Source organism: Astyanax mexicanus, chromosome 19 (assembly GCF_023375975.1).
Source record: "Astyanax mexicanus isolate ESR-SI-001 chromosome 19, AstMex3_surface, whole genome shotgun sequence".
Lineage (NCBI taxonomy): Eukaryota > Metazoa > Chordata > Actinopteri > Characiformes > Acestrorhamphidae > Astyanax > Astyanax mexicanus.
Window position 1 is genome coordinate 5397412 of NC_064426.1, and position 13077 is coordinate 5410488.

At 38.8% G+C, this 13077-nt stretch overlaps 1 protein-coding gene across 2 annotated transcripts in view; it reads right to left on the minus strand.

Moving 5' to 3' along the window:
* The window catches only part of arhgdig (Rho GDP dissociation inhibitor (GDI) gamma), a 60315-nt gene that overhangs the window by 16069 nt on the left and 31169 nt on the right, over positions 1–13077 (minus strand). For both annotated transcript variants that reach the window (XM_007245552.4, XM_007245551.4), the window contains exon 2: positions 6828–7004. In XM_007245552.4, coding sequence (XP_007245614.1) covers positions 6828–6999 — 172 coding nt within the window. In that variant the 5' untranslated portion in view covers positions 7000–7004. The remainder of the gene's footprint in view (positions 1–6827; positions 7005–13077) is intronic.

The following is a 13077-nucleotide window of genomic DNA, read 5'->3' on the forward strand; positions in this document are numbered from 1 at the left end:
ACACACACACACGTGCATGCCGAGGGAACGAGTCTCCAGCTAAACACCTCCAAACACACTGGCTGTCCGCACCAAACACACACGGCCTATTCCCGCGAGCCGGGCGGTGGGAACGCGCCGACTCCCCCGTACATTCATCACGCTGTCCTGGCAGCTGAGATAAGGCTCAGATTGGGCTGAATAGTGTGAGGAATGGAGAAGGAAAAATGAGACTTCATTTGCACCTGCAGTGCAACGGCCAGTCGCAGCGAGGGAGACACATTTATCATCCCGGCGCATCTTCAGATGAACACCATCCATTCCTGTTTGTGGACCAGCAGCATATATTTAACCCTAACAGTTACTACAGTTACTACTTTACCAATCCGCATGTTTACAGATACAGAACATGAAGATATTTGTCCTGCACTGTCCTGAATATTCCGTTTAATGTCAAGCCAAAAGAACAGATATTTCATGTACAGTATTTAATGAACTGTTTACCTTTAATAATAGATTGTTTTAATGCTGTAGCATTTACAGGGGTTGGACAATGAAACTGAAACACTTGGAGCAGCCTGGTGGCCAATCCTCATTAATTGTACATTGCACCAGTAAGAGCAGTGTGTGAAGGTTCAATTAGCAGGGTAAGAGCACAGTTTTGCTGGCTCATCTGTGACCAAGACAGCAAGTCTTTGTGATGCATCAAGAGCCACAGTATCCAGGGTAATGTCAGCATACCACCAAGAAGGACCAACCACATCCAACAGGATTAACTGTGGACGCTGTAAGAGGAAGCTGCCTAAATCATGGCAGAATTCAATGTGCACCTCAACTCTCCTGTTTCCACCAGAACTATCCATTGGGACAATAAATTATTGTGGTCTAAAACCAGTTTCAGTTTTATTGTTCAACCCCTGTATGTACAAAAGTTGGAGGTGGATACCTTCTTCTAATGAATGCTTTTAAGCTTCTTTAAAATGCAGTCGTGAAAATAGTCCCACAACTGTTTTAACTGAGTTAAAGAACCATTTTTACAGTACAAGGGACCCTTGAAATTCACCTTAGGATATTTGTCATGGATTTTTATTTCCAATTTCTGTTGGCAATGTTAGCCTCTAAATAATTAAGCTAAAAAAAAAGAAGCAGAAACCTAGAGCAACCAAGATCAACTACAGATCAGGGATGAGTGGAAATTTATGTATTTATTTTTACAAAGCATTTAATTAACAAGAAAACTATCAATTAAACAACTATGGAACTTGCTGCTTAAGCAATGTTACTAATAATAATATTACTATTTTATATGTTTTATTTGGCAACTTCGTATAGACACCTAAGCAACCACCACAGAATTGCTTAAGCAATTTCTAAGCTGATACATACTGGATGTACAGTATTTAGACAAGGGTGAGTTTAGGCTGCTGTAGTCAGCTCTGGACACTAAAGCCAACGGAAAGAGAAAATGCTTTCTTACAGCTCCTCCATCTTTAGATAAGAGCGGCAGCTATAACATGAAGGCTTATGAGAACACAGCGCAGGGCACAGCTGGAGATACGGTGAACTCAGTGTGCCGCCTCAGCATTTTCCTCCAGGGCAATATCGGCTGGGTGATAGCCGGCAGATCCCGGCACGCTCCAGCCCATTAAAGTAGTGTGTCACTGCACAGATCGATTCGGGGCCATTTGCTTTCATCCCCCAGAACGTAAAGAAGAGCCTCCAAGGCTGCTGGACCACGTTAGTCAGGCACTTTGAGGGCCGACTCTCCAGCTGGGCTTCTGAGGGGACCTGAGCCACTGTTTACCTGATGGCCGCCGGGGAGGCCTAAACTGCACATAATGAATAGCCGGCCAGCTCACGCCGGTACAGCGATATTGACGCTAGACGGAGTGTTTTTTTCCAGTATGGAACCGCACTCAATCATAGAGGCGCCTTAGAAGAGACGTTTGTGTTCGCACGGAGAAGCACGCGCTGACGGGCCCGAGATTTATATTTCCGGCTCAATCCGTCCATTACTCCTGGGAAAATCATATGACGAATTAACGGGCATCAGAAAAGCCTGCAGTGTTTTCATTGTCACGGCTCTCCATGGAAATAAGGTTAAACGTTCCCTAAGTGAGATTAAACACTTGATAGGGCATTTAATCATTTTCTGTTTGGGCTGCAGACTGTTCACTTACAGCTTATAGCTTACATTAGTTTTTTTTTTATTAGAAACCTAAACATATGGCTTAAATGTTCCTTAGGTTCGATTCAGCACTTCTCTTGAATGTGGATGTGATTTCTACCACTTGAATCACTTGTCTGTTCACATGGACAATTCTAGCCAGATGCTGCCGGTCACAATCATTGTATAACACAATCATACACTGTCCATTGTGAGTGATAATGCCTTCAATTACATATTCCTAGTACACCAGTGAAGTCAGATTACTAAGTAACATGTAACAAGTAATCTAATGTGTTACTATTTCCAATCCAGTCCAATCAGATTAAAGTTACTTATCCAAGTCACTGTGAGAATGACTTTTTTCTTTTTTGTCCTTTTCCTCAGTAAAAAGATATTGTAGCATCCGTCTGAATGCGTTAAAAGGATGATTGAGAAAAACCTTTACAGTCATTGCTTAATTGCTGGAACCTACAATGGTTACTGCTGGCCATGGCAAGCACAACAAAATAACAACAGGCTAGCAGGCTAACAAGCTAACAGGCTAAAACTAGCACTTGGTTGGTTGTTGACTTTGTGCTGACGACAAAGTGCTACCAAGCTTCAAAAACACAACATTAAATCTGAGGAAACGTCTGGAGTCGCAGTGGAACACTTACAGAACAAGTCCCAAAGGCAGAGCGAAGCTTCCAGTAAACTGAGTTTTGGCAAAACTGTTATATTGAACTTAAAAGTAAATTAGTCACATTTAAAATAAAGTAATCCATAAAGTAACGAAGTAAACCATCCCATGAAGTAATACTTTATAATCTAATACTCTAAATATTGCTGTTCCATGACTTTTAGTATGTTTGTGTTTCCAAAAGTATGAGGACACCAAAGCTTGTTGGGAACAGCTTGTGAACTAAGGTAGTGGGCTAATATTATCTGATTTACACAAATATGGCTCAGATTAGACATTACCCACGCTGCTCAAATCCGATTTTGGCACAACACCAGTCCTTTTTCTTCTTCTATTGTTTATTAGGTGACAATAGCCTGCTTCAACTTCCCCTGATTGGTCTGAAATTCTGAACAATGCAAATAAGTGTTTTTATTCAAACAACAAATGAACTGAACTGTGATTCAGTCCATTTAGCATCTTTTACACCTAATATTTTGGTCCAGACCAAGCAAAATAGTTCTTGAAGCACCCTAAAATAAAACTGCACAACCAAATCAATGAATCAATCAAGCAGACCAATTCAAAAGACAGCAGCATTCAAGGAGGAAAAGCTCTGACTTCACGGCTGATTCAATCACCACCATTCAGGGCTGACTGATCATTAGGATGCCTGGATTACAATAGAGAAGCTTCTTCTCCATTAGCCAGTATAGCAAAGCGCTAAGCTATCAACCACAGGGGAACGCTGCCTCATGCCTCAGGTCATTCCATCCAAGCAGAGCTATTATTAACCTGCCCGTGGCCAAGAATATGAGGATGAATCATTTATGAATCAGTACAGTTTACCGGGAGAATGCCCTTGATGCACTTGAAGTTGCATTTGACAAAACACCAGAACACTAGAAGCTGATTGATGCCGTAGAAGAAATTAAAGGAGGAATCTAAATCAAGTGAGTTCAAGCCCTGCACTGGGAGAACAAATCAGGGTGAATTATTTCACACACTGGCCGGAAGCTAGGAATAAAAGCAAGCTTTTATTTAACATTTTCCACTAGTTCATGTTCAAAACTGAGAACTAGAAGTAATGTGTGGCCTGCTTCATTTGGATTACAGGAGTTCATTCTGTGCAGGTTGTCATGTGTAAAAAAAAAACACATTTCTTGATGTGTGTTGAATCAAAAACGATACAACAACCAACATACAGCCACGTCACAAATTACCAGGAACAATAAATTATGGATATTGTGGACTGATCTGGGTAATATTCATTGAGCTACACAAATAAATAAATGGAAGTAGTGTGTCTTATATGTATAGGTTTGGGCCACCATGTTGGGCATGTTGTCCTAGACATCTCAGCATGGAGTTGTAGAGGTTCTTAATGGTGTCCTGCAATAATCCATCCCATCCATTTCAAATATTCTCCTGCAGTCCTTGTAGATTTTGCAGTTAAGCTTGAGTGTTCATAGACGATCCAATAGCATCCCACACATTTTCACTGTTGATCATTGTAATAGTCAACGTGTATGTGGTCCTGTGTTACACGGCCGTCTGCCAGTGGTGCTGGCACTAACATGATAACTTATGGAGGGCATTACTGCTTGCTGAATGTCACCAATCCTCATGTTCTCTTCATGGTTTGTGTAGGTTTCCCATATCTTTATCCTACGAGTGTGTGCAGCTAATTTTCATTTCTCCTCCCATTTCTAATTCACATTCCAAATAAACCGAACCGTAATTCAGTTGATCTGAACTGATCTGAGCACTCTTTTTTAGGTTGGAACAGTTTTTTTTAATCCATCCCATGCAGCTTGAATATTCTTCACCCACGGTTGAGGTGGAGTGTTGCTAGCTAGTCCAATTACATCCCACACATTTTCACCATTGATCTTGGTGCTTGGTGCGTGGACAGTCATTTTAATGGTCTGTGTGTATGTAGTACTGTGTTACGCGGCCGTCTGCCAGTGGTGCTGGCACTAACATTACTGCTCGCTGAATGTCACCAATCTTCATGTCCACTGGTAGGATAAAGATATAGGTTTTCCATATCTTTATCCTACTATTGTGTGCAGCTAATTTTCAATTCTCTTCCCATTTCCAACTGGCTCAAGTCTACATAAATACTATGATCTACAGCACAGTCTCTAGGGCTTCTCCTTCATTCCTCCAGTGTGTTAGAAACTGAATACATTGTTTTTGGGGCTGTGAGGTGAATGAAACTCTATTACCCCAGAGATTAGATTGGAATCAGTCCAGACAGCTTTGAGGAGGTTCTCCAGGGACTGACTGGGGGCTGTGCTGTTTCTCTAAAAACCAATACACACTGTCTAATATTCTGTCAGAAAGAAGATGGATGGATACATTCTTTCATACGTGCCATCGTTTTCTGTCCCTATCTGACAATGTGGGTGATGTGTTCGCTATCTGAATGCAGGAGAGACTGAATAAAAACATCAACGCATAAGAGAAAGCTTTACGGTGCAGTGAGGGATTAATTAGAGCGCCTCAAACTAGATTAGTACAAGATAAAGATGGATTGATGGATGGATAGATAGACAGATGCATAGATGGATGGATGGTTGGATGGATAAATACGTATATAGTTGGATAGATGGAATAGGCAGATGAAGCACTTGTGAATGTTTATTTAATATAGTAAGGCTTTATAATACAATGGGTTGATTAAATAGACAAGACAAGACACCCATATACAATCATATATACCATACTATATGAAAATTTGCCTCCGCCTTTAACCCATCCATGCAGTCAATATAGACATACATTCACAATAGTGAGCACACCCAGACAACACACACACAGTGATACAGTGAGAACACGTGCCTGGAGTGGTGGGCATCCATTGGTGTGGTGCCCCGGAAGCAGTGAGGGCCTTTTTTCAAAAGCCAACAGTGGCCTGCCAAACCCAGGTTTCAAACCCACAACCTTGTTTTCAAGGTCTTAGATTAATAGATGGATGATAATGGAATGAAAAGACAGATGGATAGATAGATGGACAGGTATGTACACAGATGGATGAATGGGTAGAAGCATGTATTCATGCTTGATGCATTGATAATAAAAGTGACAGAAGTATAGACTAATACTTACTTAAGAAAGACAGATAAATGGTTAAGTAAATAAGTATCTATCCATTAAAATATAAATGGACAGAAGGATGGAAAGACAGGATTGAAAAGTGGATGGATCGATGAATGGACAGATGATGATAGGGTGAAAAGATAGATAATAAATAAATAGATGAGTAGGTAGATAGATGCAGGCTGGATGCATGAATAATGAAAGTAGAGGATGCATAACCATGAATAGATGGATTTTGATAGAATGGAAAGTGAATGGATGGGTGGATAGATGATAGAATAGAAAGACATATAAATAGACAGATGGACGAATGGATAGCTCAATGTAGATAAATCAATTAGAGGATGAATGGATGGACAAAGACGAATGAATGTTATTTGTGGATATAGGTATAGGTATATATAATAATGAAATGGAAGTTAGTAGATGAATAGATGGAAGATAGATTTATAGATTGATGAATGGGTGGCTGGTGGGATAAATGGGTGGGTGGATGAATGGATGGATGGATGAATGAATGGTTGGATAGGTGAATGTCTGGGTGGCTAGATGGATGAATAAATAGATAAATGGATGGTTGCAATGGATGTCTGGGTGGATGGATGGTTGGATAGATGGATGGATGGGTGGATGAATGGATGGATGAATGAATGGTTGCATCGATGGATGTCTGGGTGGATAGATGGATGGGTGGATGAATAAATAGATAAATGGATGGTTGCAATGGATGTCTGGGTGGATGGTTGGATAGATGGATGTTTGAGTGGATAAATGGATGGATGGGTGGATGAATGGATGGATGATTGGATGGTTGGACAGATGCATGTCTAGGGTAGATAGTTGGTTGAGTGGATAAATGGATGGGGGGATGAAAGATAGCTGAAATCCTACAGTACAGCTATGCAGAACACTAACCTGACACCACAGGTCCGGAGCCCAGCAGGGTCTGCTTGTACTTGTTGAGGCTTTCGTCATCCTTGTCCAGCTCCTGGATCTCCTGCAGGCTTTTCTGAGCAGGAGGCTGATAGTTCAAATCAGTTTCATCCTCCTCCTCACCCACAGGAACTGTGCTCTCTTTATCCGCCATTATTCCTGAAATACACACAAACACAGTGGACAGTGGTCACACTCTGTTTCCACATACACTGACACCTATTTCACCTGTTTTATTACACTTTCACAAATATTAAAAATCTTTTTTATGAATCATGGTTAGGAGGCTTAAAGCAGTTTAGAGAGTTTCGACGCATACTCAAGTGAGTTATGAGGTAAGGTGTTATGATCATGACCGGCGGCATCTGGCTAAAATTGTCCATGCGAACAGATAAGCAGCTCTATCAGAAATCATATCCACACTCAATGTAGGAAATCCCACAGCTCAGTGCTGGATTCATTTTAGTACTGGGACAAAATACTACACAATGTAGGGTATTTGATATCATATCATTCAACTTCATAATGGTATCATACAGACTTCATAATGGTTCTTACTAATGGCAAGAGGGAGCCAAAGAGAGCTCTTCTAGAACACAGCGGTAAAAACAAAGGATTGGAACTGGATCAGGCTTAAAACAGGTTTAAAACCTGGGCCATTTACACATGCATTGATCACAGAATTGGATGAGGACATTAACAAAATCTGGAATCAATCTTTGTTTGTTTGTAACTACTTTCTACAAAATTAAGCATTTTGTTATACAGCTCTGAAACAAATTAAGAGACCACTTCAGTTTCTGCTATTTATTGTTGCTATTTATAGGTATATATTTATCCGAATAAAAATATTGTCATTCAGAGCATTTATTTGCAGAACATGAGAAATGGCTGAAATAACAAGTTTTAAGAGTTCGGAAATCAATATTACATACAATAACCCTGTTTTTTAATGCATCTTGGCATGTTCTCCTCCACCAGTCTTACACATTGCTTTTGGATAACTTTATGCTGCTTTACTCCTGGTGCAAAAATTCAAGCAGTTCAGTTTGGTTTGATGGCTTGTGTTCATCCATCTTCCTCTTGATTATATTCCAGAGGTTTTCTATTTGGTAAACTCATTTTGGTAAACTCAAACTAATTTTTAAGTGGTCTCTTATTTTTTCCACAGCTGTATTTGACTGTATGTATGTGGTTTCACAAGCACAAACACTCCTATTGTTGAGATCAATCATAAGGTGCCTAAAATCTCTAAACGGTACTCCATTCATTTCCATTGTCAGATGCTTTCTAAAATCATTTCAAAGGGAAAATAAAACGCAGCCACAAGATCAATGACTGGCTCTTTATTGACTGGGTTAATGGTGTTTGGTAAGTTTGCCAGGCTTTTTAGGAGAACAATTTGTTCTGCGAGCTAATAGAGTTCCAGCTGAGGTCCACCAACTCCATCACCACTAGAACATACTGATGCTGTGAACGCTCAGGCCCACTGACAGGCCTTATAAAGCATAATGCAAAACTATGACAGTCATTAAACTGGCTTTATTGTGCAGAATGTGTATATGGCTACATCCCTGTATTGCTGATGAAAGCAGTTCTAGCCTGGTTTTAAATTGGTCTTTATCAGGATAGTGTGCCTTTTGTCCCCTTAAAACTTAAAAATAAATGACTTAGGATTTTTTATTTATTTGATCATTTGTTATATCTATAAAACAGCCTACACAGAATTCTTATTTTCCTAACTTATATTTTTATTTTTATTACTTTTTGTCATGCATGTGTTTATCCTGTCATGGCAAGCTGTTTAAGGTGGTCAATTTTAGCAATTTTACCTGTTTAAAGGTACATTCTGATTTTCAAACATTTTTTAAATATTTAAATATTTTACCACGACAGGTTGGACAGCTTAAGCTTTAATGCTTTAAGCTCAGTATAGAGACAATATGAGAAATATTAAGTGAAATTAAAACTAATATTATTAATTACTGCTAAACATGCAGCAGCAATGTGTTTCAGTCCCTTGAATATAAAACAGTGTAAAAGTTGTGATGTCACAATTACATTCTTAAAGGGGTGGGGTTATCCCAAGATAAATTTTACTAGCTGTTATTAATTAAACGTTGATTTATTATTTTTTTAAATATTTTTAATATTTAAAACTTTCTGAAAATCTTATTAACCCTTGTGTGGTGTTCATATGTTTGTTACTCGTTTACTTTGTTACTTGTATTTAATTCAGCAAAATTAAGCAATTTTACATTAAAATGCTTTACACATACTCGCTTCACCTAAATTGCAAGCAATATAAACAGCTTACATGGTTAATATTTGCCCTTTACCTTTCTTATGTTACATTTCTTTCAAAAAGTGCTACTCTTTTTTTATTAGTTTTTTTAATAAAATGTAAAAGAAAATGACTTAAACTCAAGATATGAGTAGAAAATTTGTTTAGTTTCAAATTTACAAATGAAGCAATGTTTATTAGCCCTTGGCCAAACATACTGTATGTAATATAAATGTGTAGGGGGGGGGGTGTACAGTGTGTGTTTATCAAAAATGTGTTTTGATATATGTTTTTCACAAAAAATGAGCCAATGCCAATGAGTTTGAGTTAGAAAAAATATTTTTTTAGTATCATTTGATGACAAATGAAAACGGGTCCCACAGACCCGAACACCACACAAGGGTTAAAATAATTTTTGGTGTTCGTAAAACGCAAAAATCATTTAACTGTAGCAGGCAGCACTGTGCGTATACCTCCCACATCAAAGGAAACTGTATAAAATGTACAAAAGTTATTTACAATAAAGGTTAAAACCCCTCTATATTTGTAATAACGCATTCATACAGAATAAATCATAAAAAAAAATATATTGTTTCACAGTGTTTACAGTGTATGATATTTAAACCACTATCCTGTGGACACAAAGGGCAGGTTATATTGATATTGACCCACATACGTTTTCTACACCAGCCCCCATCCACATCAGCTAATTCAATTTTTTCTAATCTGGTGCACACTCCCAGATTCATCGCTTTTAATACCAAGAGCCATTTGTTCCAGCCCGCATTCTCCACCAACTCTGACCACGCTAATCACAGCAGACGTTCATTTCTATTCACTTCTATTCAATTTGGACTGCAGCCCTTATCCAAAAGCACAGGCTCTGACAGTATTACAGTATTAATATTTGAGCTAGCGACCGGCCTCCGTGTCTGGGAGTAATAATCATAACAATGGCCTCTGGCTTCAGGAGCTTTATTAATAAAGGCTCAGTGGTTTTTATAAGCGCATGCAGAGCAGCAGTTCGCGATGAACCCATCCCCAGCTGCTGTACGTAAAAGTCCTAACAGGTCTAATAATTGTATTAGACTGTGACGGTCTGGCGTGACGGTCTGGCGTGACGGTCTGGCGTACAGAATGGTGAGACAGTGCTGTGCTCTCCAGAGGAAAGGAGGGAGGCTAAAACCATGGCTAACTGTTACCAGTTCAACAAACAGCAGCAGAAACAGCAGCAGCAGCCATTTATCATATCAATTAACGCCAATCCGGCTGCTCCGCATTCATATAATAGCTTTTCCTTATCACACACACAGACACCTTCCACAGTTACGCCCCACTGAGCTGCAGACGGATGACAGCACGGCTTGGCCTGGTCTCGTCTGGTCTGGACAGCAGTCCTCAGAAAACGTGTGTATAGAGGATGTTGTTGTTGGGAATGCATTTTGGTAGGAATTCTGGCCTAAAGATGCCTAAAGATGCATTCATATGTGTACAATACTGATTTTGTTTTATTTCAGTTCATGTATCTCTTAACTTCTATTGCTCTTTATTCCTTTAGTACTTTTAACTATATTCTATTTAACTATATTAACTATATTCTATATGGTTTCCACCAATCAGTGATGGTTTGGAGAGACATGTCATCTGCTGGTGTTGATCCACTGTGTTTTATTATCAAGTCTAAAGTCAGTGCAGTTTAGTTTTCCCGGAAAATCTTACAGCACTTCATGCTTCCCTCTGCTACTGACAACTTTTATGGAGATGCTTATGGGGATTTCATTTTCCAGCAGTACTGTCCACACCGCCAAAAGAACCAATTGGTGTTCTAATTATAAATATAATATTCTAATTTTCTGAGACACTGATTTTGGGGTTCTCATTGGCTGTATGCCATAATCAACAACAATAAAATAAATAAACGCTTAAAATAGATCACTCTGTGTGTAGTACGTCTATATAATATAAGAGTTTCACATTTTGAACTGAATTACTAAAATAAAGTAACTTTTCAATGATATTCTATGATATATATTTTTGAGATGCACTACGATTTCTGTAATTAATGAATACAATTACACTGTAGAGTCTAAGAGTGCCAGCCTTAAAGCTGTGATACATGGCTCCTTTGAGCCATTGCAGTGCCATAAACCAGCTTAATAATAGTATAGCTTAATACTTTTTCTTGTTTTTTTTCCCCATAAAATATATACTTATACATATAACACAGAGGGAGGATTTATCACATGTCTGGTGTTTAAATGAGTTTTTCATTGCAGGTTTATGTTATAACAGGTTAGTCATATTCAAAAAAATACATTTGGGCACATTTTACATGCTTTTGTTAAACACATGATGGTGTGTAACATATCAGTCTGTTTTTTTCTGTTATTCCTTTAAACAAGAGCTCAACTGAGTATGGTTTTGCTCCGTCACTGAGAGATCATATTTTCGCTGAATCATCCCAGGGATGTCGATATCAGGCTACATAATACACCAATGACATCATGATACACTTTTATGAATGTCAGGCTATAAACAAACTGAAAAAAACAAGGACAACTAAATAGCTGTAACTAAATAATAATAACATGGAAAAGCTGATTGGATGTCACTTTATCATGACATCATCATATTATACTCTATTTGTTTGTTTTTATATGTTTGTTTTTTGTTCCTGTTGCTTGCAAACTGATTGTGTACAAATGTTTGAATAAACATTTAATCTCAAAATAATTTATTTTCTGGCCATTGCAAAACATTGTAATCCAAATAAAGCTTGGTATATAGTTGTTATTGTCTGCTTTCCGCTGCAGTGTAAACAGAATTCAGTGCAGAATTAGCAATCTAGCTCTGAATCATGAAACAAATTGAGGCTTCACGTTTTTACAGAATGGTTTGGTAGGGAATCATAGCTGGATCAGATTGAATGGTTGCGAGTTGAGAGATTTATGCCGCTAGCCGGCAGCCTGCAGGCTGTAATCCCACTCCCACTCCGTGTGTGTACACAGCGCCGGCGTTATTTACAGTGTGTCCAGCTGGAGACGGGTCGGCCCGGCCCAGCAGCCGTGGAGCCGGGTCTGCTGTCCCGTCCTCCTGCCCTTGCTTATGAAGGGGGATGATAAAGTCTCGCTACGTTAAGACAGATGGGGGGAGAATATCTGAGCGCGGTAATGCTAACCCAAATGCAGTAATGGAAGGCCAGAGCTATAAAAATCCTTTGTCAGTCTATAAGCTACTGTCTTCAGCAGATCACAGTAGATCTCACCCTCTGCTTCCTTCCTCTGTGTTTAAACTTGAGTTTTCATGAAGATAAAAAGGAGAAATTAATTTTATGGAGGCATTTTCAGCAAACGTGGCCATCTTTGCTTAAGCTGTGCTACATGGCTCCTGTGAGCCGCTGCAGTGCCGTAAACCAGAGCTATAGAAAAAGAGCTTTTTTTTAGTGTATAAGCTACTGTCTTTAGCAGGCTCTCACCCTCCCTTCCCTTCCTTTGTGTTTAGGTAGCATGATATATCATTTAAGCATCATCATCACAATGTGCGAATGCGCGATAATCACAACACAGGCAACTTAAGGCAATTAAATCAAATACGTCCATTTGCAATGTTTTGATTCTTGACACAAGAAGTAGATAGTAGGGGTGGGCGATATGGCTCTAAAATAATATCACGATATTTCATGGTATTTTCACGATAATGATACCTTTGGCGATATGACAAAATACTGAATTAGAAAAAATATTTCTTGCGTGCAATGTGATATGGCTAACTGAGATATTAAAAAAAATATATTTTATCAGATTTGTAACAGAAGTCAATAATCCAGAATCCAGAATGTCATGATATTAATAATAATGCACTCCAAATATCTCCATATATCCAGGAATTTAAATTAAAATAAATGGTACTGCACAGATGTAATCTGTCTTTAGTAGATATATAATGGGT